The sequence below is a fragment of the Canis aureus genome, chromosome 3 (assembly GCF_053574225.1).
Source record: "Canis aureus isolate CA01 chromosome 3, VMU_Caureus_v.1.0, whole genome shotgun sequence".
Classification (NCBI taxonomy): Eukaryota; Metazoa; Chordata; class Mammalia; order Carnivora; family Canidae; genus Canis; species Canis aureus.
Genome location: NC_135613.1, coordinates 25737618 through 25761149, shown reverse-complemented (window position 1 = coordinate 25761149; position 23532 = coordinate 25737618). Strand labels below are relative to the sequence as shown.

The 23532-nt window shown below is 41.7% G+C and overlaps 1 protein-coding gene across 3 annotated transcripts in view; it reads left to right on the top strand.

Moving 5' to 3' along the window:
* The window catches only part of UBE4B (ubiquitination factor E4B), a 125190-nt gene that overhangs the window by 26717 nt on the left and 74941 nt on the right, over positions 1-23532 (top strand). For all 3 annotated transcript variants that reach the window (XM_077891262.1, XM_077891261.1, XM_077891264.1), the window contains exon 2: positions 14271-14457. In XM_077891262.1, coding sequence (XP_077747388.1) covers positions 14271-14457 — 187 coding nt within the window. The remainder of the gene's footprint in view (positions 1-14270; positions 14458-23532) is intronic.

The following is a 23532-nucleotide window of genomic DNA, read 5'->3' as shown; positions in this document are numbered from 1 at the left end:
TCTCATGAAACCTCCCAGCTTTTGACAATGCTCCTCTGTCCCTTCACCTGACTAACTCCTACTTGTCTTAAAGAAGAAACTCCAGTCAGGTGACATACATGCACAGTGTATGAGTTTGTAAGTTGCTTAGTTTTCAAAATTACTGCCTAGGATGATTTGTTATGACATTAATATATAGTCAGTATAAGTGAATTTGAATCCTGAAAACCCACTAGTGAGAAAAGCAAGGTGATACTCTGTGCACAGATTACTGAGAGTGCCCCTGGGAAATTGAAGTAGTTACAAACATACATATAGTAAGTAACAGATCAACTTATTGAGCTGAAGCAGAAAATGAGATTTATTTTAAGGATGCAGGGGTTTTCTTTCTGAACCCAAGGACAGAGGATGTCTGAGTCACAGGAAAAGACTGGAACCTGAAATTCAGATGCTGCCTTTGTCTTGGGTTTCTGCTTCATTATACTCATGCCTTGTGCACACCACCCATTGCCTTCCTCATCCTCACTTAGCAACCCCGGAGACCCTGGCCTCATGCCTACTCTGAGCAGCTGAACACAGCTAGAGAAAACATTTTTCCCTCAACTTTTTACTCTGAGAATTTTCAAATCTGCAAAAGGTTGATTGAGTCACCTAGATTCATCAGTTTTTGGTGTTGCCTTCTTGCCATGTTCAGTTGATCTCAGTATGTACATGTGTGCATGTATAAATGTGTGCGTGCATACATATACACATGCGTGTGTACAAAACCTGTTGATTTTTGGCTGAACTGTTTGAAAGTGTGGAGAACCATAAAGCAGAAATGGGGAAATAGTAGATAGTGGGGAAGGCCTCACTGGGAAGATAGCATTTGAGCGAAGATCCAAAGGAGGGGATGCTGGGCAGTTATCCTGGGGAGAAGTGTGCCGGGGAGACAGAGGCAGCAGTACAGTAAGTGATCCCTAGCGTCAGGTATGTGGTAAATTAAAAAGAGACTGTACTGTAGCCTACTGTGTTCCTGTGCAGATATTCACTGCAGAGGCTACTTTGTCATCCTGGGTGTTGGAATGAGGATGATCTGGAGTAGAGCTGCACTTCCATCTGAATGTTTTCAGGTTTTACAGACATAGCAGGAAATAATGATGGCTTCATTTTCTTCATCAGAAATTGTGTGAAAGGATGGGACGCCTGGGTGTCTCAATGGTTGAGCCTTTGGCTCAGGGCATGATCCCAGTCTGGGGATCGAGTCCTTTTTATTTTATTTTATTTTTTATTTTTTATTTTTTTTTGGGGGGGGGATCGAGTCCTGCGTCAGGCTCTCCGCAGGGAGCCTGCTTCTCCCTCTGCCTATGTCTCTGCCTCTCTCTCTGTGTCTCTCATGAATAAATAAATTTAAAAAAAAATCTTAAAAAAAAATTTGCATGAAAGGAGAAGATGGGAAAAAATAGAAATGTATTATGTATCATTGCCATTTCCATTTATGTATAATTTGCGGTTAATAACATCCATTGTAATATAATATAAATATGCCCAAACAGAATTATGATGTGTGTCCTTTTGCAACCTGATTTTCCAACTTAATTTGAAAAAGTACGGTGGTAAAACACATAAAAATAATCCTCTTTGAGGCGCCTGGCTGGCTTAAGTCAGTGGAACCTGCAACTCTTGATCTCAGGGTTGTGAGTTCAAGCCTCATGTTGGGTGTGGAGATTGCTTTAAAATAAAATCTTTATTTTATTTTTATTTTTAAAAATATTTCATTTATTTATTCGAGAGAGAGAGAGAGGCAGACACAGGCAGAGAGAGAAGCAGGCTCCATGCAGGGAGCCCGATATGGCACTCGATCCCAGGATTCCAGGATCATGCCCTGGGCTGAAGGTAGATGCTCAACCACTGAGCCACCCAGGTGTCCCTAAAATAAAATCTTAAAAAAAAAAATCTCCTTTTAGGAGCAGAAGATCATGAAGTAATTAGAAAATACATTGTTGTCTTTTATAGATACAGCATTATTGAGCTCCCCATGTATGAGCACGTGTATTATGGGCAAGTGTGTGTAGGCACCTGTGTGTATGCATGTGTAATCTCCCCATGAAGTGATAATGGATACTCCAGACTGAGTTGGGGTCTGAGTTGTCCTCCTTGGTGTCTTTTCTACTCTCATTGTATCTTGTGTAGAACTTACCATACTGTATCATAATTGTTGGTTTTCTTCCCTATCTTTCTCTGTGGATCTGGAAATTCTTGAGGGTAGGGATTTTGATTTGAGTGCTCTTTTATCTTTAGTTAGTCTGTGACAGTGACTTAAGTGCACTAAATAAACCAATCAATAAAGGACTGAATCAGGGGGAGGAGTGTGAGATTAAGTTTATAATGTGTTTTTGTTTGTTTTATTTGATGGTATTCTATATACTTTGGACCAGAAAATAGAAGTGTTTATTTCACTGTACACACTCATCAAAGAGGGAGCTTCCTAATACTCCAATGTTGTTAAAGTTGGATACAGTATCTGAAATACTAACAATATATAAATTCCTAAATTCATAACTGATAATGAACAAATACTATGTTGTCAGGGGAGTAAGGCTGCTTCATAGTGCTGGTCATTGCAACTTCAGAAGGGATTTTCTGCTGTAAAGATCCGTGGGTTGTGGTTAATATTGGGCACTCCAGAGTTAGGTTGTCTGGGTTAATATCTACTCTTCATTTTCTAGCTGTGTGACCTTCAGTGAGTCATCATTTAACCTCTCTGATCTCAGTTTCCTCACCTGTCAAATGGGAAGATAAATGCACTGGTCTCTTTGGATTATTAACTAGGTTTCCTTACAGTAGCATCTGGCAGATGATTTAAGGGCTGGGTAGGTGTTAATCATATTGTTAAAAATTATTGTTTTGTCTTAGAGTTTCCAGTACTTTTTGGTAGTAGTTGTCAATGACAAACATAGAAAACTTTATCATTTGGGTGCTGAATTAGCTCCCGATTTGCAGGAGAGGAGGTGACGGGATTTATTGAAAAGTAAGGAGATCTTGACATGTGTTCAGTTGAAATCTTTGAAGGAGAGTTTCAGTTACTTCTTGCCATAATGTTAAGATTAAGGCAAAAATTATTTTTGTAGAGACACCTGACTGGCTCAGTCTGTAGAGCATAAGACCCTTAATCTCAGGGTCCTGAGTTCAAGATCCACATTAGGTGTGGAGCCTACTTCAAAAAAAACAAAAGAAAATATTTTTCCCTATTTTTGGCCTCATGTATATAGAGTGGCAGTAGCAGATTGAATTTAATATATTTTTTTCAAATGGAAGAGGAATTTAGATGACAAGAGTCTAGCTTTTGGGTGAGGATTAATTTAAAATAGTAAATTTTTAAAAGATAACTGGTAAATATTTGGTCACAGAGGTGTGATGTTCAGATCTGAATGCATTTGCTTTGAGATACAAAATCAGCAATAATCAAAAAAAGAAATATTTCCAGGACTCCATTCCAAAGAGTAAATATTCAAAAGTGTTTATGTTAGAATTTATTTATTTATTTATTTTTTGAGTATTGAGATGCTTTTGTAGAATGAGTATTTACTAAATTTAAAACAATGCTTTTTGGATTTACCACTCCCCCCGCCCCCCAAATAAACTCTTCTAAAAATAAGAGGAACAGTTTGGTCTGTCCTGTCAGAGCCTCTGCCCCACGCCACTGCAGAGGCCTTTGCTGTTTTGAACAGTAGCTGTTTTAAATCTATTTTTAATCGGGAACGTGAGAGTAGGAAATGCACCAGGATAGAACGGTTCTGGGGAAAGCACTGTTTTAATGTCACTTGTGAAATGAGAACTCAAATAGTCAAGACCAGAAAAACTCTAGAAATGAGATTTCACGATCTGTATGTTTGGGTTTGAATTGTGGTTCAGGACTTAAGTTGAGGAATTGGAAGTTCCTTTTTTATGCTCTTGGTAGTTTCTCTTTGTAACATCTGGGAAAACAATTCTTTCAAAAAGGACTTTTTTAACTTGAGAAGGTTATACGGATCTTAGGTGCTTAGTGTTAAAAAAGTAGAGTAAGTGGAGAGAAAAAAGTTTAATAATATTTTGATATGCTGAGCTATTTTTAGTTTGTGTCTCATATGTTGTGATGTTCTGTTTGTGATAAAAGTGAGGTCATATCTCTTAATAGTCAAATTAATTAGATAAGCCTTTTATACTTTTGGTTGCTCAGAGCCATCCCCTGGGAGTCTCCTGTCTAGATATTCCCTGGGTTCTCAGGCTGCTAAACCAGTTCATTGCCACCCCCGTCATGGAAAGTGCTCAGTCCCTGGAAGGACACCATCCTCCACTGAATGCTGTGGAGGCCAGAGCACTGGCGCTGGCCCTTTTGTGGCTGCTTCTCCTCTTCCCAGTAGGTCTTTAAGATGGGGGTAGGTAAGGACGGGGTTTATCAGCTCTCTCCTACCAGTTTGTGTCATGCACAGACCTGCCTGTGTCCCTTACTGCACTCTTCTGTCTTCTTGGATAGTCCACAGTATTTTTTACAGAGTCCTAATTCTTCCCACTCCTTTCCACTCCCTCTTCACTACCTCTCCTCTCCCCTCTCCTCTCCCTCTCCTTCTTACCTGTGTTTTGTGGAATGTTAGAGGTAGGGATTAGGGAACACTAGCACAGTGGAAATCTTTCTTGGAAAACTTCCTTCAAGCCCATATTGCAGTGAGTCAGGATATTATTCTATGCTTCTTTCACCTGGGAGAACATTTAAATTTAACATCTCAGGCTGAACTTGGCGCCAGATTTAAAAGTAGCTTTATATTTTTTTCAAAAATAGAGTGCATGCTTTTTCAAAATAAAACTAATTCCTAAACAAATTTTATGTGCAATACATTTTCTAGTACTTTTCACTAATTCTTTCATTAATTCAGCAAATATTTAGAGAGCACCTTCCACGTCTCAGGTACTCTTCTAGGCACCATGAGACATCAGAGGAAAAACTGAGAGAAGCCCTTGCATTAAGAAACCTAGAAAAAAAAAAAAAAAAAAAAAAAGAAAGAAACCTAGAGCCAGGGAATGGTGAATAAGCAGAACATATGTAGGAGGTCAGATAAGAGCTGTCGAGAAAAATGAAACAGAAAACTAGGTACAGATGGTAGTTTTCTCACAACTCTGTAGAGGCTATAGTTTTTACCCCCATTGTACAAATGTGAAAACTGAGGCACAGAGAGGGTTTAGTGATTTTTCTTGATCCTACCTAGGTAGTAAGTAGTAAAAGTTGAACTTGAATTTGAAACCAAGCATGGGCTCCTAAGTTAGCTGCCCCTAAGGTAATGAAACCCCAAAGAGATCTCCCCAAATACTGGTTTTTGTGAAAATTTAAGCCTCCCTTCATTAGGCCTTCTGTTGTATTGGTGTATATAGGTAAACACATTTTTTAAAAGATTTTGTTTATTTATTCATGAGAGACACACACAGAGAGACAGAGACACAGGCAGAGGGAGAAGCAGGCTCCTTGCAGGGAGCCCAATGTGGGACTCAATCCCCAGGCCTCCAGGATCATGCCCTGAGCCAAAGGCAGACGCTCAACCACTGAGCCACCAAGCATCCCTAGATAAACACATTTTAAAGATATTATTTATTTTAGAGAGCTGGGGGAGGAGCAGAGGAGGAGGGAGAAGCAGCGGAAAGAATCCTCAGCACTAAGTGTGGAGCTGGAAGTGGGGCTCAATCTCCTGACCCTGAGATCATGACCTGAGTTGAAACCAAGGGTTGGATACTTAACCAACAAAGCCATCCAGGTGACCCTAGATAAACACATTTTAAAATTTAAAATACTACTTTAATTTCAGTATCAGATAGTAAATACAAGTTAACATAAGGTATTTTAATTTTAATTACTATTTATGTATTCTTTTATGCTAAATTTTAAGAAGTTGTAGAATCCACACAAAGAATGTAGCATTTATAGGCCTTGATGGACAAGTAGGATTAATTTTTTAAAAAAATTATTTCATGTTTGAGGGGTACCTGAGTGGCTCAGTCAATTAAGTATCTGCCTTTGGCTCAGGTCATGATCTCAAAGCCCTGGGATCCAGCCTTGCATCAGGCTCCCTGCTTGAGAGGGAGTCTGCTTCTCCCTCTCCCTCTGCCCTTCTCTGCAGCTCATGCTCTTTGTGTCACTTTCTCTCAAGTAAATAAAATCTTTAAAAAAAAAATAAATTTATATCATGTTTGAAACATAGAAAAGATTGCATTTGCCATTTGAGTTATGAAGAACAAAATGAAGACCCACGAATCTACTACCCATGCTGAAAGCGTGCAGACCAGTGAATTTTCAAACAGCGGACACAACTGTGAAACTAGTGTCTGAGAAAGTCGACCATCATTGGCACCCTAGAAGCTTGCTCACACCTCTTTTTTGTTTCGAAACTTGATGGAGTCATGCAATCTGCACTTTATTATATCTAGCTGTTTCTGCTCAATATTGTTTGTGAGAGTCATCCAGGCTGTTGTGTAGAGCACAGGCTCACTCATTAGATTGCCCCATGGACTCCCAAGTAGGAATATACCATAATTTATCTTTACCCGTAGTTTTTAAGTACTTTTTCATATACTACCCCGTTTAATTATTATAGCTACCCGAGGAAGCTATTTAGGACTGAGTTTATTATCCCTGTTTCCTAGCTGAGGAAGAGTTTAATGTGTTATCCAAGATGACAGCAAGCATGGCCAGTCTGGGGTGGCACCAGGATGCAGGTTTCCTGACAGATCCTGGGTTCATGTCCCTCTGCTGTGCATTTCTTAGTGTGTTGTGCATGTAACACCACTGGGGTCAGTAGCCCATCTGTCTTTAGACACTTTCATCCTTCCTTCTCTTCCTTGGCAGGGTAGACTGGTGGACTGTCTCCGTAATCACTCCCTTCCCCTCCTCCACTTAGCTCTTTTGTTTCTTTTCTTTTTTTTTTCTTTTACAGTAAAAAACCTCAGAAAGCAGTACTTCTAGTCTCCCGTTCTTTGTTGGACTGGCTCCAGTCAAGCTTTCAGCCCCACTCCATCAAAATAGGTTTCAATGAGGCCCTCAGTTCCCTTTCCTTTTTTTTTTTTTTTTTTTTTTTTTTAAGATTTCATTTATTTATTTGAGAGAGAGCATGAGCTGGGGGAGAGGCAGATGAAGAGGAGAGGCAGACCCTTGAGAGCAGAGAACCCGATGCTGGGCTCGATCCCAGGATTCTGGGATCGTGATCTGAGCTGAAGGCAGACACTTAACTGGCTGAGCCAGCCAGGTGCCCCCACCTCCTTGCCAGGTCCACTGGTCAGTCTTCATGTTGCTCAGCCCGTACACAGAGTGATGTCATTCGTGGCTGAAATCCTCTGCCTGGTATCTAGGAAGCCAGGGAGTGTCAGCCCTCCTGGTGAACCCAGAGGCCCCTCGATGCCACTCTCACTCTCCTTTATTGGTATCACTTCCTCTCCCCCACTCCAGGGGTCGTGTTGTAGGGCTTCATCCTCAGACTTCTGAATCCCTATGGGCACACACTGCTGAAGTGACTTTGTCCCAGCTCACAGCTCTCTGTTCTGTCTGGAAGCTGACAGCTCTCACCGGGGCATCCTGACCTGCCCTCTGTCCTGCCTTTTGTCAGATCATGTGTTTTAATTGCTGTTTATTTAATTACTACCTACTTTAAAAAGATTTTAATTATTTATTAGAGAACGCAGGAGCAGGGGGAGGAGCAGAGGGAGAAACAGGCTCCCCCCTGAGCAGAGACCCATAAACGAGGCTCTATCCCAGGACCTGAGCTGAAGGCAGACGCTTAACCGACTGAGCCAAGTGCCCCCTAATTACTATCTTCTCAAAAAGCGGTAGAATTCACACGAAGACAACTCTGTCTCATGTTTACTAATCATGTGTCTAAAAGAACTTTTATCTCCTTCCTCTCTCGTTTCTTACCATCTTTCTCTCAGTAAACTGATTTGATAAGTTGCTCTGGCCCAGGATGTTGGTGTCAGCCTTATTAACTCCTTTGGTACCGTCTAGTCCACCAGCAAATCCTGTGAGCTTGCACTCTACCTTCAAAGTGTGTCCCAGTTGACCACTCACTACAATGTTCACGGCCTCACTCATTCGAGTTCAGGTCATTGTCATCCTTCTAAGGATCCTCTCTACTTTTGCCCCTACAGTTTATTCTCTGTAGCAGCCAAAATAATCATACGAACATAAGTGGAATTACATTACTTTTCTTTTTTTTTTTTTTTTAATTTTTTTATTTATTTATGATAGTTACACAGAGAGAGAGAGAGAGAGGCGCAGAGACACAGGCAGAGGGAGAAGCAGGCTCCATGCACCGGGAGCCCAACGTGGGACTCGATCCCAGGTCTCCAGGATCGCGCCCTGGGCCAAAGGCAGGCGCCAAACCGCTGCGCCACCCAGGGATCCCTACATTACTTTTCTGAATAAAATCCCCTGGTGGCTTCCCAGTGCTGGGGCTTTCACCACAGCCTATAAGACCCCTTCATGCCGGTGCACTCACCATCTGCTGTTTCCTTCTTGCTCATTTTGCTCCAGCCACATACGGTTTGCTGACCTGGAACATGAGCCAAGCACACTCCCATCATCCTTCCCAGATATCCACCTGCTTTACTCTCTGTCTTCCTTCGTGTTTGCAGATGCCTTCTTTACCCAAGAGGCCTCTCCATCCACCTGCTGTGAGAATCGCAGCACCCTCTCCCCAGTGGGCCCCGCTCTCCCTCCCTACTTCATTTCTCTCTGAGGGTGCTCATGACCACCTGACATCCTTTTTGTCCATTTGGCTGTTGTCCTTTTGGCCTCTGCTAGAATCCAAGTGCCATGAGAGCAGGAACTATTTAGTTTACTGTGGTACTCAATGAATATTTGTTGAATGAGAGGGTATCTGAAAAAGAGTTAATGTCAGAAGTCTGAAACATTGGGCTTTGACTATTTAGTGAAACACTCTTCTGGTGGCTTTATTACTTCACCTGTCTTGATTCCACATACTACTTTTCCCCATCATTGGATATGTACAGAGCTGTTACATGCCTGGCACTACACTCAGTGCTGGAGATACACCAGGGAAAACAACAGTTGTGGCTTCTTATGGAGCTTCTGTCCTACTAGGGAAATAGTAAGCAAGACAGTAAGAAATAGATAATATAATTCCAGGGGTGCCTGGGTGGCTCAGTTGGTTAAGCATCCAACTCTTGGTTTTGGCTCAGGTCATGATCTCAGGGCCCTGGGATCAAGCCTCACATGAGAGCTTCACATTCAGCGTGGAGTCTGGTTGTCCCTCTCTCTCTCTGCCCACCCCCCCCTTTGCTCGTGAGTATGTGTGCATGCATGCTCTCTCTCTCTCTCTCTCTCTCTCTCAAATAAATAAATAAATAAATCTTTTTTATATAAATCTTTTTTTTTGAAAGAATTCTACATTTTTAAAAAATTTTTATTTATTTATGATAGTCATCACAGAGAGAGAGAGAGGCAGAGACACAGGCAGAGAGAGAAGCAGGCTCCATGCACTGGGAGCCCGACGTGGGATTCGATCCCGGGTCTCCAGGATCGCGCCCTGGACCAAAGGCAGGCGCCAAACCGCTGCGCCACCCAGGGATTCCCTAAATAAATAAATCTTAAAAAAAAAGAAATAGGTAAAATAATTACAGACCATGCAGAGTGCTTGAAGCATATGATCAAAGGGCTACAATATTGGATAGTGCTAGATAAGGTGACCAGGGAAGTCCTCTAGGAGGAAGTGACATTTAAGCTGAGAATGGAACTAAGGGAAAGAACCAGCCATGCCAAGAATTAGAAAAATTGCCTCTAGGCTTAAGGAATTGCAAGTGGCTGATGGTAAGATAGAGCTTAAGGTGCTCTAGGAACTGTCAAAGGACCAGCATGGTTGCCACCTAGTGTGGTGTGCCAGGAGCCTGGAGAGACATAGCAGGTTGCGCCATAGAACACAGTGAGGACTTGGTTTTTATTCCAAGTGCAGTAGGGAAGCCATTGAATGGTTTGGGCAGGAGAGGCTGGGTTGTGTTTTTATTTTTATTTTTATTTATTTATTTATTTGCTTGTTTGTTTGTTTGTTTGTTTATTTATTTATTTTTAAGATTTATTATTCATTCAGAGAGAGAGAGAGAGAGGCAGGCAGAGACACAGGCAGAGGGAGAAGCAGGCCCCATGCAGGGAGCCCACTGCGGGACTCCATCCTGGGTCTCCAGAATCACGCCCCGGGCTGCAGGCGGCGCCAAACCGCTGCGCCACTGGGGCTGTCCTGGGTTGTGTTTTTAAAGAATTACTGTGATTGCTGCGTGGAGAATAGATTGTGGGGGAAAGTAGGATAACATGCTTTCTTATCGCTTAGGATTTTATTCTATACTTAGATTTTTAAAATCGCCCCAGCCCTTGGCAACTGCTATTCTACCTTCTGTCTCTCTGAATTTGACTGCTCTGGGTACCTTATATAAGTGGAATCATACAGTATTTGTCTTTTTATGACTAGCTTACTTCACTCAGTATCATGTCCTCAAGGTTCATCTGTGTTGTAGCCTGTGTGAGAGCATCCTTCCTTTTTAAGGCTGAATAATATTCCATTGTATGTATATGCCACATTTTGTTTATCCATTTATCCATTGATGGACACTTGGGTTGCTTCTACACCTTAGCTCTTACAAATAATGCTGCTGTGAACATGGGTGAACAGATTGCTCTTTGAGTCCCTGCTTTCATTCTCTTGGGTATTTCAGTTTCCTAGGAGTGGATTTCCTGGATCCTATGGTAATTCTATTTCTAATTTTTTGAAGAACCACCCAACTGTTTAAAATGGTGGCTGCACCACTTGACTTTCCCATCACTAGTGCACAAGGGTTCCAGAGTCTCCACATCCTCACCAGCACCTGTTGTTTTACGGTTTTTCAGTGGCAGCCATGTTAGTGGGTATAAGGCGTTATCTCATTGTGGTTTGATTTGCATTTCAGAAATCTTGAAAGTGATTAAAGAAAACAATATGCAGCCTTTGTTTTCACCATGCCAGAGTGGATACAGATTCATTAGGACCTTTTGCAGAGGGTGTGGTGAGAAAGGGTGATGGCCTGGATAGGGTTATGGCAGAGGAGCTGAGAGGAGAGGGTGGACCCAGGTAGAACGAGCAGAGCTTGGTGATAAACTGTGTTTGAGGAGATGGGGAAGTGAGAAAGCAGTGAACACAAATCGTAGGTCTCTGGCTTGAGTAATTGGATTGGGAACAGGTCGGGGTGGGAATTTCTGAGCCACTATCCCCACACTCCACCCCCAGTAAGTGTTCATGAGAGAAATCAGTAATCTCTTGCAGTGAGTTTTTTCATCTCAATCCCAATTCTCCCTTGGATGAGTTGTAATGACCTTCACTGTTCTCTGTTCGGGGAGTGAGCGCTGAGCACCTGTTACAGACAGTAGGGAGATAAGGATGAATAAGAGAGGGTGGCCTGCTTCTCAGAAGTTTGGTCTCAGGACTCCTTTGCACTCTTAGGATATGGTGAAGATTTTCCAAAACAAACACTTTAGTGAGAAAAATGACATTGTCTTCACTTCTGCAAGGCTTTTTAGTGTCTGATTTACTAGAATAGAGCTGAATTCTCATATTAAATTCTGTATTTAAGTGTTGCAACATGACATGTCACGTAGTCTCTGGAAAGCTCCATCAGACACTTGAGAATGAGAGCGAAAAAGGCAGATGTCTTAGTGATATTGTAAAAATAGCTTTGGCCTCAGCATATCCTCTACAAGGGTCTTGGAGACCCCCAGAGATCCCCAGACTGTTGGGTTAGTGGTGAGGGCATATGTGCTGGAGCCAGACTGCATGAGCTCATATTCCAGCTCTGCCACTTACTAATTAGGCAAAGATATAACCTCTGTGCCACAGTTTGCTCATATATATAGTGGGCATAAGTACCTACAAAGGCTCATTAAGAGGATAAGTGAGTATGGATGTATAAAGTGTTGAGAACATGGCTAGAAGGCAAAGTGCTGAGTTAGTGTTTAATTTAATTTTTTAATTTTTTAAATATTTTATTTATTCATGAGAGACACACACACACACACACAGAGGCAGACACAGGCAGAGGGAGAAGCAAGCTCCATGCAAGGAGCCTGATGTGGAACTCGATCCCAGGTCTCCAGGATCACACCCTGAGCTACAGGCGGCACTAAACTGCTGCACCACCGGGGCTGCCCCAGTTTTATTTTTTTTTAATTTATAATCTCTGCCCTCTACATGGGCCTCAGACTCACAACTCTGGGATCAAGGGTCACACACCCAACTGTCTGAGCCAGCCAGGTGTCCCTCAGTGTTTATTTTTAGTAATTAAGACCTGATCTTTCCTTCAAGGGATTTAATCTAGTGAAGTAGATAGATAAACAACCAAACAACTTCAGGATTTTGTGTAAATTCGTTGATGTATTTGCAGCAGGGGCATTGGAGTGGGCTTTTCAGCTGTGGGGTCAAGAATCAGGATGTCTTTGGTTGTCTGAACAATAGAAGGAGCAGATTTTCTGCAGTGTTAGAATGACAGATTCTTATTTCAAATTAGGTCCATCCCAGTTAGCATTTGTTAGAGGTTAACTTTTTCTTCTTCGTTATTTGTAATGGAATGAGTGTGTCAGCCTAGTTGATTTGCTTCTTTGATGCCTATGTAGAGGGAGAAGCCTTATCACAGTAGTTAGATGTCCTCACTACCTGGGACAGCAGGTGGTTGGTGAGAGTTTATTGCCTAGTTTTGAATTAATGACTATCAAAATGAGAGGGAAACATTTCTGTGATCCACTGGAATTTTGTGGTAGATAATTGTAATCACTGGAGTATTATAAGGAAGAAGTGGCAGATTATATTTTTATTGCAATTAAGTAAGAAAAATCCAGTTACTTTGCTCTAAAAGCGATGGCAAAATTTGTCTTGGTTTAACGATTGTTACTTTTGAAACTTTTGTTTTAGTGAATTAAATTGAGTATTTATTTAAAATCTTATCTATTGGGATCCCTGGGTGGCGCAGCAGTTTGGCGCCTGCCTTTGGCCCAGGGCACGATCCTGGAGACCCGGGATCGAATCCCACGTCGGGCTCCCGGTGCATGGAGCCTGCTTCTCCCTCTGCCTGTGTCTCTGCCTCTCTCTCTCTCTCTCTCTGTGACTATCATAAATAAATAAAAAAATAAAATAAAATAAAATAAAATAAAATCTTATCTATTAAGGGGAGCTTGGGTAGCTTAGTCGGTTGAGTATCTGACTCTTGATTTTTGCTCAGGTCCTCTCAAGGATCATGAAATCGAGCCCTTGGGTGTGAAACCTGTTTGGGGTTCTCTTTGCCTTTTCTCCCACCTCCTACCCCCTCTCTCTTCCTCTCTAAAAACAAACAACTCAGCTCTTTAAAATAACGAAGTTACACAGTTTTATTAAAATAACAAGATTCGAGGCAGCCCCGGTGGTGCAGCGGTTTAGCGCTGCCTGCAGCCCAGGGTGTGATCCTGGAGACCCGGGATCAAGTCCCACGTCAGGCTCCCTGCGTGGAGCCGGCTTCTCCCTCTGCCTGTGTCTCTGCATCTCTCTCTCTCTCTGTGTCTCTCATGAATAAATAAATAAAATCTTAAAAAAAAAAAAACAACAAGATTCAGTTTAAAAGTATAGTGTGCTTATGGTGGATTCACATTATCAGTTAAGGAAGTGTGATAAACAGGGGTTGTAAGGCAATAAGATGCAGTTTTTATTTTATTTTATTTTATTTATTTATTTATTTATTTATTTATTTATTTATTTATTTATTTATTAAATAATTTATTTCGGGACACCTGGGTGGCTCAGCAGTTAAGCATCTGTCTTTGGCTCAGGGCATGATCCTGAGGTCCCCGTCCCGGGATCGATCCCACATTGGGCTCCCTGCATGGAGCCTGCTTCTCCCTCTGCCTACGTCTCTGCCTCTCTGTATCTCTCATGAATAAATGAGAGGCAGAGACGTAGGCAGAGGGAGGGAAGAAGAGAGAGAAGCAGGCTCCCTTTAGGGAGTCCGATGCGGGACTTGATCCCAGGTCTCCAGGATCATGACATGAGCTGAAGGCAGACACTCGGTCACTGAGCCACCCAAATGCAGTTTTTAAAAAGTGAGGTGGTTGTAAACGTTCTAGTATGATAAGTTATTACTTGTTTTGAATGAATCCTTTTTTCTCAAGGTATATTTAGCTGTTAAACTCCAGTGTGGCTTTTTATGGTTGCTGACAATGTTAATGTTGTTCGCCTCAGGCAGAATTGTGTTTCTGTGGTTGAAAAATCAAATGTCTTTTCTCCTTGTTGTAGATCCGACGGAGGCGCCTTGCACGACTTGCTGGTGGACAGACCTCCCAGCCAACCACCCCACTCACCTCGCCCCAGAGGGAGAACCCTCTGGGGCCTCCTATCGCAGCATCAGCCCCAGGCCCTTCCCAGAGCCTTGGTCTCAATGTCCACAACATGACCCCAGCTACCTCCCCTATAGGTGCATCAGGTAAGCCTTACTTCTCTGTACCTGGGACCCATTTATAATTTCAGTCATAGCTTTCTAGGAAGCTTTCTAGGTTGTGACATTTTCACAATAAGGTGAAATGAATTGGACAGCAACTTTTTAAAATCCTGCAAGCGGTAGTTTAAAAGGTTAAGATCATTATATTGTGTTTGGTTAATCTCTATTCATTTTGGTGATGACGTGTTAAACCTAATGGTTTTCTTTTCCATGACTTTCGTTGTTTGTTTCAAACAGGATCAGGTCTTAATCTCCGATGGCAAAGTGATTAAGACTTAATTTGGTTTACCTGATTTTATGAGTTTGGTTGGTACTTTTCTTTTATGATAAAATCATCTGAAAATGCAAGATTGAAATAATGGTCAAAATAACAAGTCTCTATATGAATTTCCTTTTTTAAATTTTACATTGTCTTGTAACACTGAATTTTCAGAGTGTAAAAGTTTTACTGATGGATGTTTTATAACTATCTCATTGACAATTATTTAACTATTATGAAAATTTTTTCTTTATAATTAATGGGCTCAAGGTTGATATCCTTTGTTGGGACTTTTTGTTGGGAAACAGTTACATTGATGCATACTCTATATTTGAAAACATCTGTCTTTTATCAGGTGAACTTTTTGCTGAACATAAGAATTATTACCATTATAATTAGTATTATGATTAGGATTCTAATTTTGAAAAAGCAGGTGCATTCAGACCTGCATTCACTGTCATGTCATCAAATAATTTAATATGATTGTTAGTTCTGCAGTCATGGTAATGCACTTTTCCTTAGTTGCCTTCCACATAATCTGTTTTTCTGAACTAAGTAACTTGTCAGTTAAAAGTATTTGCAGTTTCTGTTACCATAAGCCTTGTTAGACATCATTATAGACTCTTCCCCTTGTAAACATAAATGCTTGTACATCCTTCTGTTAATTATAAAAGTGAGAGATGCTTATGCCACATCATCAGTTATAAACAGTGCGTTTGCCTGAAATGTATTCTCTGTACACCTCTGAGAAGCTGTGATGGTCTTCTGAGAAGGGAAGGGCTCAGGATTCCAGTTGGGTTTTTACCCTTTCCTTGGAAACAGTGCTACCGGACAGTGCTATTTGTCTCACTGTGACCACAGTCCTGTTTGTCTCACTATGACCAAGTCCCACCTGAAATGCTGGGAACTGTTGGGGGAGACCTGGGGGAAAGGAAGGGGCCTGAGCTCTCACTGCATCAGCAACAGGCAGGAAGGAGGCCCATGTCAGAGTCATGCTCATACCTTAGATGCAGATGACAGGAGATTCCCATAAGCTTCCCATCCCCACATCCTCCTGCCTGCCTGTATGTGTGGCCGGTTCTTGTTAAGTTTTTTTTTTTCTTTTTGTCTTGTTAAGTTTGAATCATCCACTTCTACCGGATTCTGTCCCCTGATGCCATCTCTTCTCCCCTACTCAGAGCCATTGCCCCAGCACTTCCCATCTTTCCTGCTTCCTCGGGGTTTCTGTTGCAAGTAGAAAACTTATTTTTTTAGCAGTCATTATACATGCTGTTCCTACTCCCATCATGGGAATACATAAAAAGGAACTCTCCTGATCTCATTTCCCCTGCCAGCTTCCACCCCACTGTTCTGCTCTGCATCACAACAAAACTTCTGGTGCACAAATTGCCTGTCCTCTGTCTCCTTCTTTTGTCCTTGCACCCACTGCTAATTCGAATCCACATGAGTGAGGCCTCCTGTGCTCTGAGTCACCATCACAGTCTCAGGTGATGGGGCTTTGGCCCTCTTCTTGACATGCTTTCTTTTGGCTTCCTGAGATCCTCACTCTCGTGGTTTTCATCCTTTCTGTTTCTTCTTGCAGCTTTGTATGGTTCTTTTTCATTTCTCTTGACCTGTAGATGTCAGGGGTCTAGGACTCAATATTTAACCTGTTGTCCTTTCCATCTGTGTTGATTTACTGATTTTATCTGGTTTTCCAGCTTTAATTGTTATCTCCAAGCTGCTGGTCCCAGTTGATTTCTCTAGCCCAGAACTGTTCTTGAATCTCAGACTCTGATGTCATCTCAGAAACATCTCATAGTTAACACATCCAAAACTGAGCTCTGGATATTTCCTCACATCTTGTCTTCTCCTAGAATCCCATCTCAATAAATGGCAGTTCATTTTTCTCAAGTTGCTTAAGCCTAAAACGTTGCCTTTTCTTTTTTACCTCATATTCTAGATCAGGAGTCAGCAAACTTTCTGTAAAGGGCTAGATAGTAAGTATTTTTGGTTTTGCAGACTCTGTAGTCTCTGTCACAACTATTTGTTTTTCCTTCTGTACCATAAGAGCAGCCACAGACAATATATAAATGAAAGAGCATGGCTGTGTTTCAGTAAAACTTTATTTACAAAAACAGTGGGCCAAATGAGGAGTCTAGGACACGAACATATCTTACCTGGATTATTGGAGTGGCCTTCTGACTGTTGTCTCCATGCCTACACTGGCTTCACTTCGGGCTCTTTGGATAGTACCAGACTGGGTTCCACTGGAGCACAAGTACAAGCTTGTAGAATAGCAGGGTTATTTTTCACAGCAAGCTCATTATGTCTCCATCACAAACTAATGGAAGAGTTGGGCAGCTCTAGATGGTTAGTTTTGAGCAGTGCACCTCTATGCTGTGAAGTCTTGATTATGTTTCTCACATAACCACCATTATTCATAACCACAGCCAGCTAGATATTATTAGCTATGCGCCTGGCAGGTTGGATAAACAAATTTTCACAGATTTATTAAGTAAGCAAGTTTAAACAAAATGAAACGGAAAACAAGCACCTCATAAGATGGGCCATGTCAGTTTTTTATTGGCTCCCTCCATTGGCTCCCCCTCATCAAGAATGAAAGTCAAAGTCCTCACCTCCACCCGAGGCTATGTGTGACCTGGCCCTGCTTTGGCTCTGCTCCTCCTCCTTGCTGCCTCTGCTCCAGCCATACAGGCTTCCTTGCTCTTCCTGGAACATTCCAGCCATGACCCCTCTTGGGGGCCCTAAAAATCCACATGGCTTTTCCATTCAGCTCTTCAGATGTTTATGTAAGGATCACCAGCTTTGGCCACACTGTCTGGAAGTACTACCTCTACCTGACATGTATACTTTGTCTTTGAGCTCTTGTCACTAGCTCATGTTGCACATATATGACTTGTCTATCCTGTTTCCTCTGCTTCTCCTACTAAAGTGTAAGCCACGGTACAGAGATTTTTTTACCGACTGTAGTATCCCAGTGTGTTTAGCAGTGCTCGGCACATTAAATCAGTTCATCTGCTGAATTAATAAGTGACTCACAAGAGAAAATGACCAAAACAACATAGACTTATATAACTTAAAAGAAAATCTCAAGGGCAGCCCTGGTGGCGCAGCGGTTTAGCGCCGCCTGCAGCCCAGGGTGTGACCCTGGAGACCCGGGATCGAGTCCCACATCAGGCTCCTTGCATGGAGCCTGCTTCTTCCTCTGCCTGTGTCTCTGCCTCTCTCTCCCTCTCTCTGTGTTTCTCATGAATAAATAAATAAATAAATCTTTAAAAAAAAATCTCAAGAGGACGTGATAGGTTTTCATTTAAAAAATGTGAAAAGTCGGGGATCCCTGGGTGGCTCAGCGGTTTAGTGCCTGCCTTTAGCCCAGGACGTGATCCTGGACTCCTGGGATCGAGACCCACATCAGGCTCACTGTATGAAGCCTGCTTCTCCCTCTGCCTGTGTTTCTGCCTCTCTCTCTCTCTCTGTGTCTCTCATGAATAAAAAAAATAAAATCTTTAAAAAAAATGTGAAAAGTTGCTGTGAGGAAGAGGAGGGCCACTGCTTATTTTCTGTGGTCCTTGATGGTAGATGGAGGGCCAGTGGGTAGATTTACCATCCACTGAATATGAAAGAGAAACTTCTGTTCTAGAATCAAGAAGTGCTTTCTGGATAGACACAGATCCTGGGTAAACTGGTACCGTGGTGAGGACTTCCTCATCTAGGAGCGATGTGGCAGTCACTTGGCAGCCTTTTTAGTTGAGATGCTTTCTGATACAGGTTATTAGCACAAAGGTTAGGGAGCTGCGATGAGTCTTGCAAGTTGCTTCTCCCATCAGTGATCCCACCTTTTGCAACCCTTTTACTGGGGCCACCATAACAAAGTATCACAGTTTGATGGCCTGGAACAACAGAATTATATTCTGTCACAATTCTGAAGGGTAGAAGTCAAAAGTCAAGGTATAGATAGAACTGTGCTTCCTCAGAAGGCTCCAGTGAAGACTCTTCTAGCTTCTGTTGGTTGCTGGTCATCCTTGGCTCTTCTTGGCTTATGGCCGCACCACTCCACTGTCCTTTGTGTTTTCATGGCCATCTCTCTGTGTGTGTCTGTGTTTAAGTTTCCCTTTTCTTGCAAGGATACCAATTATTGTATTAGGGACCTCATCTTAACTTAATGGCATCTGCAAAGACCTTGCTTCCCTGTGGAAGTACCATTTATGGACTTTTTTGTTGTTGCTGTTTTAATCACCATCCCTTCCTCCCTTTAGAGTATAAGGTTAGAGCAGGGACCTTATCAATGCTGTTCATTTCCTTATCCCCAGAACCATGCTAGCACATAGTAGGTATTATCAGCCACACAGTCTGTTAAGTGACTGAGTGAATGAAAAGATATTTTTGGGGGGAATGTTAGATGCAAAATAAGACTTGAGTTCTATTGATTGATTAACTGATTTTATTTTGAGTAATCTCTACACCCATTGTGGCTCAAAGTTATAACCCCAAGATCAAGAGTTGCACACTCCACTGACTGAACCACCCAGGCGCCCCTTGAGTTCTAGTTAGAGAACATTTACTGTAACATTACTCTTTCACCACGATCAGCTCTAGTCTGTCTCTTTGCTTTTCCTGGCACTCTGAGCAGAATTTTAAAAATCCTTAAGCCTATTTTTTTCTAAAATTTTACCAAAAAGTTTTTACAGAATATTCTGGACACACACAATAGGTAGCATCCATGAGACATAGTACCTCCTGTGAGCCCCTGATGGAATCTCTGGTTCCCCACACCTATCCCCAACACCAGCAGATCAATTCTGAATTTAACATTTATCATGCTCAGACATTTCTTAATTCTTTTTATTTTTTTACTACATTGTTAATATGACATTGCTTTTGGCTGTCTTAAAACTTTATGACTATGGGTAATATTTTTCCTACAGCTGATTGCCACTTTTTTTTTACAGTCATGATTGATTATGTTGCTTTTACGTGTCGGTTCGGCCTGCGTTTATTCAGGGCTTATGGCAGACCCAGTGCTAGGTCATGGGAATGCAAAGATGAGTGAGGCTCACTTTCTTTCCTGGAAGAGTTTACCATCCAATACAGGAGAAGATGTTCTTTTGTTTCCTTTTAAAAATCTGTGCTTATTAAATTCCTGGGAGGATGAACTGGTTTTCCTAGTTCCTTCCCCTGTTCTTAGATTGTTCTGTGATTGCCCAGCCTTTGGCAATTCTTAACCCTGTTGGATGATTTTTATTTTCCAGTCTTGTTTTGATATTATACTTCTCTTCTTTCTGTTTCCTTTGATGTCTACCCCTTAGACATCTTGAATATATCTAGCTAAAGCCCTACCCTTCCTGGCTGTCATGACCTCTCTCCGAAGACATGGCCATTCTTGTCCAAGAGTCCCCCAGTAAATCCTTTACCAGCTGATTTTATGTTGACAGAATTATTAGCTTGAGTGGAACAAGTTCCCTTGATGCCTTTCCTACACTCTCAAGCCGGAGTTCTTAAAAGATTGTTGTCTTTTCATGAGTTCTTCTGGCAAACTGATGAAGCCTTTGATTGGCATCTCAAAGTATATTTTTATTTTTATTTTTATTTATTTATTTTTTTTATTTATTTATGATAGTCACAGAGAGAGAGAGGAGGCAGAGACACAGGCAGAGGGAGAAGCAGGCTCCATGCACCGGGAGCCCGATGTGGGATTCGATCCCGGGTATCCGGGATCGCGCCCTGGGCCAAAGGCAGGCGCCAAACCGCTGCGCCACCCAGGGATCCCTCAAAGTATATTTTTAAATGCATATAATAAAACATAAGATTACAAAGGAAACCAATTATATAGAAATATAGTTATCACAATATTTTTAAAGATTGTGACATAATCATTTATGTACTTCTATGTTAAATGCTTTAAATAAAAGATCTAGTAGCTAATCAAACAGCTACTATAATTTCAACCCCCTTAATTCTGTTTCCGTCTTTTGTAAAGAGCTTCTGCTCTGGGAGCAGAAATGAACAAGGGGGGCCTGTTTGGAATGAGTAAGAAGCCCAAATGATATGTTTGGCATCTGGGCTACTTCCAGGGTTTGGATTAGAAACACAGAAGCCATTTCCTCTGTCTGGCTGCTAGTCTTTAATATACTTAATAATAATTTAATCTAAATTATTCTTATGTTTGAAAATAGTCTTTGTCCTGCTTCCATTTATGAATTCAAATACTCGTTTAATGGCTTCTATGTGCTAGGCACTGTGTTAGGAGCTAGGGCTGCAGGCAAAGATGGACAGGCTTTAGTAGGGGTGTCAGAGGGCCCAGGAGGAGATGTCCTCATTGGAGTTCGAGCTGGCGCACCACATCCAACACAGTTCAGCCACAGGTCATCTCTCTGCCTCACACTCCCAGTTATGGTAGTTAACTGGGAGGATTTTCACCCAAGTATTTATCTGATTGAAAATTCTGTCTTAAAAAAACAACAACACAGGATTAGTACTTCTGAAAACAGAACATCCTTCCATATCCATTGCAGTTATTACTCTAAACCCACCAGATTTGTTCGACATGTTTTATAATCTGTTTTACATTTTAGTTTATATCGGTTGTTATCAATGATCTACTGAGCACTATAAATTCGTACAGCCTTCATTTAATGTGTAATTATTTAAATCTTCTCATGAGTCTGTTAGTTTCTGTTCTTGGTCACATTGTTTGTAGTCCAGTGAGAGAAGATAAACAGTTTTTAAAAACCATTAAAAAAAAGCAAACAATCCATAAAATCTGTCAGGTGGTGAGAATTATTGTGGAGAAACTAGAGAATTATATTGCCAGGGGAGGAAGGCATTGCTATTTTCAGAGAGTTGACTGTAGGCCTTATTAAGAAGATGACATTTCAGAAGAAGCCTGAATGAAACTGGGGAGCACACCAAGTGGTTATCTGTTGGGCGTTCTTTTCTGATAGAAGGAACAACAGATGCAAAGGTCCTGTGGCAGAAATGGGTTGGTGATGATTGATACAAGGCCTGGGATGGAGCAGTCATCTCAGTTCCCTTCAACTTCCTTCTCCAAATCTGATACTGAACATCATTATTAAATAGTACATTTGTAGAAATTTCAGCAAAATTGCACTTTCATAGTTAATTAATTGTCTTTGGCTAAGAATGCTATTAGCAATGACAGAATTATAACCTTTCATCCTATCCTTGGTTGCTAATCTGGTATTTAAATCTTTTTTTTTTTTTTCTTTAGAAGGAAGCGTTCTTGTTTCCACTTGGTCTATAGCTTGGGGGAGGGCAAAGGAAAGGGCTCAAGGGTGACTCAGAAACAAGTTAGAGGGACCCCTGGGTGGCTCAGCGGTTGAGTGTCTGCCTTCAGTTCAGAGCGTGATCCCAGGTGCAGGGATTGAGTCCCACATTGGGCTCCTTGCATGGAGCCTGCTTCTCCCCCTGCCTGTGTCTCTGCCTCTCTCTGTGTGTCTCTCATGAATAAATAAATAAAATCTTATTAAAAAAAAAAAAAGGCAAGTTAGTGGCAGAGGCTGAGGCAGAAGTCCCGAGGCCAGAGAGCTGCAGTGGGACCCCTCACAGGCTACAGGGCTCGGGAGGCTCCTGGTGGTGGTTGGAATCTTTTGCTTTAGTTTTAACAGGTGTATCCTGTATTGGCACGGATAGTTCATCTCACTGGAGTGGCTTTTTGTGCACCCAAGGAGGATATATTTTACATGTATTTTGGCCACCAAAGGGGGAGGCTGTTCTATCTATGATTTTATTATAATGGGCTGCATTATATAACATTATTCCTAGGGTCATGTTACTTTGTGAGTTTGGAAAAAGTGCTGACAGCTTATTAGTGAGAAGTATGTAGCTCTGGGAACTAACTTCCTGTTTTAACCTGGGATTGATCCCTTTCTTCTCTTTCATCCCTATTTAGGTTAACCTGGTCCTTGAATTTCTGCTGCATCTGAATCCAAACTGCCCACTAGCACTCTGCCCACACAGGGACATGAGCATTATGACACTACTGTTTTCACTGCTTACATCATGCCTTCAAGTCTAGCGAGGGCACAGAAGTCAATAGTGTGTGAGAGTGGTTTCCATAAAATATACTTCCTGTCCTTTGGGGCATTGATGGCTTTGCGTGAGAGATCAGACATGGCACCTGCTCAAAAGCCTTCCTTGTCTCCATGTTTGCAACTATACTGTCATCCAGGAGTTCTCAGGGTCCTCTGATCAGGCCTCCCCTTCATTTATGTTTTCAGAGAACCTCTGCTCCTGTTCTAGGCACTACTCCCTCCAGATACTGGTCATCCTTAGGAATCATGCTATGCAAGCCATTCTTAGTTTTGTGTGCATTTATCTTGTTTTCCTAAGTAGATTGAAAACTCCGAATAAAGCTATCTAATATTTCTCTTCTGTCTGTGGAGCTCATAGTAGGTCATGTGTCCAAGAAGTCATTCTCTGTTTTTGATTTGGGAATATACTGGCAGTTTTTCTTGCCATCTGTCTCCAGTCTCCCAATTGGAGTCTGAGGGAGTGCATTTAAGTAAAATTAATGTTTTGACATACAGCTTTCTAAGATTGATTGAATCATGAAAAAATTAGAAAATCTGAATAGACTGATGCTAGTGAGGAGGTTGAGTCAGTAATCAAAAAACCTCCCAACAAACAAAAGTCCAGGACGAGACAGTGTCCCTGGTGAACTCTAGGAATTAATACCAATCCTTCTCAAACTCTTCCCCCAAAAAAAGAGGAAGAAGGAACACTTCCAAACTCATTTCATGAGGCCAGCCATTACCCTGGTGCAAAAACTAGAAAAGGAC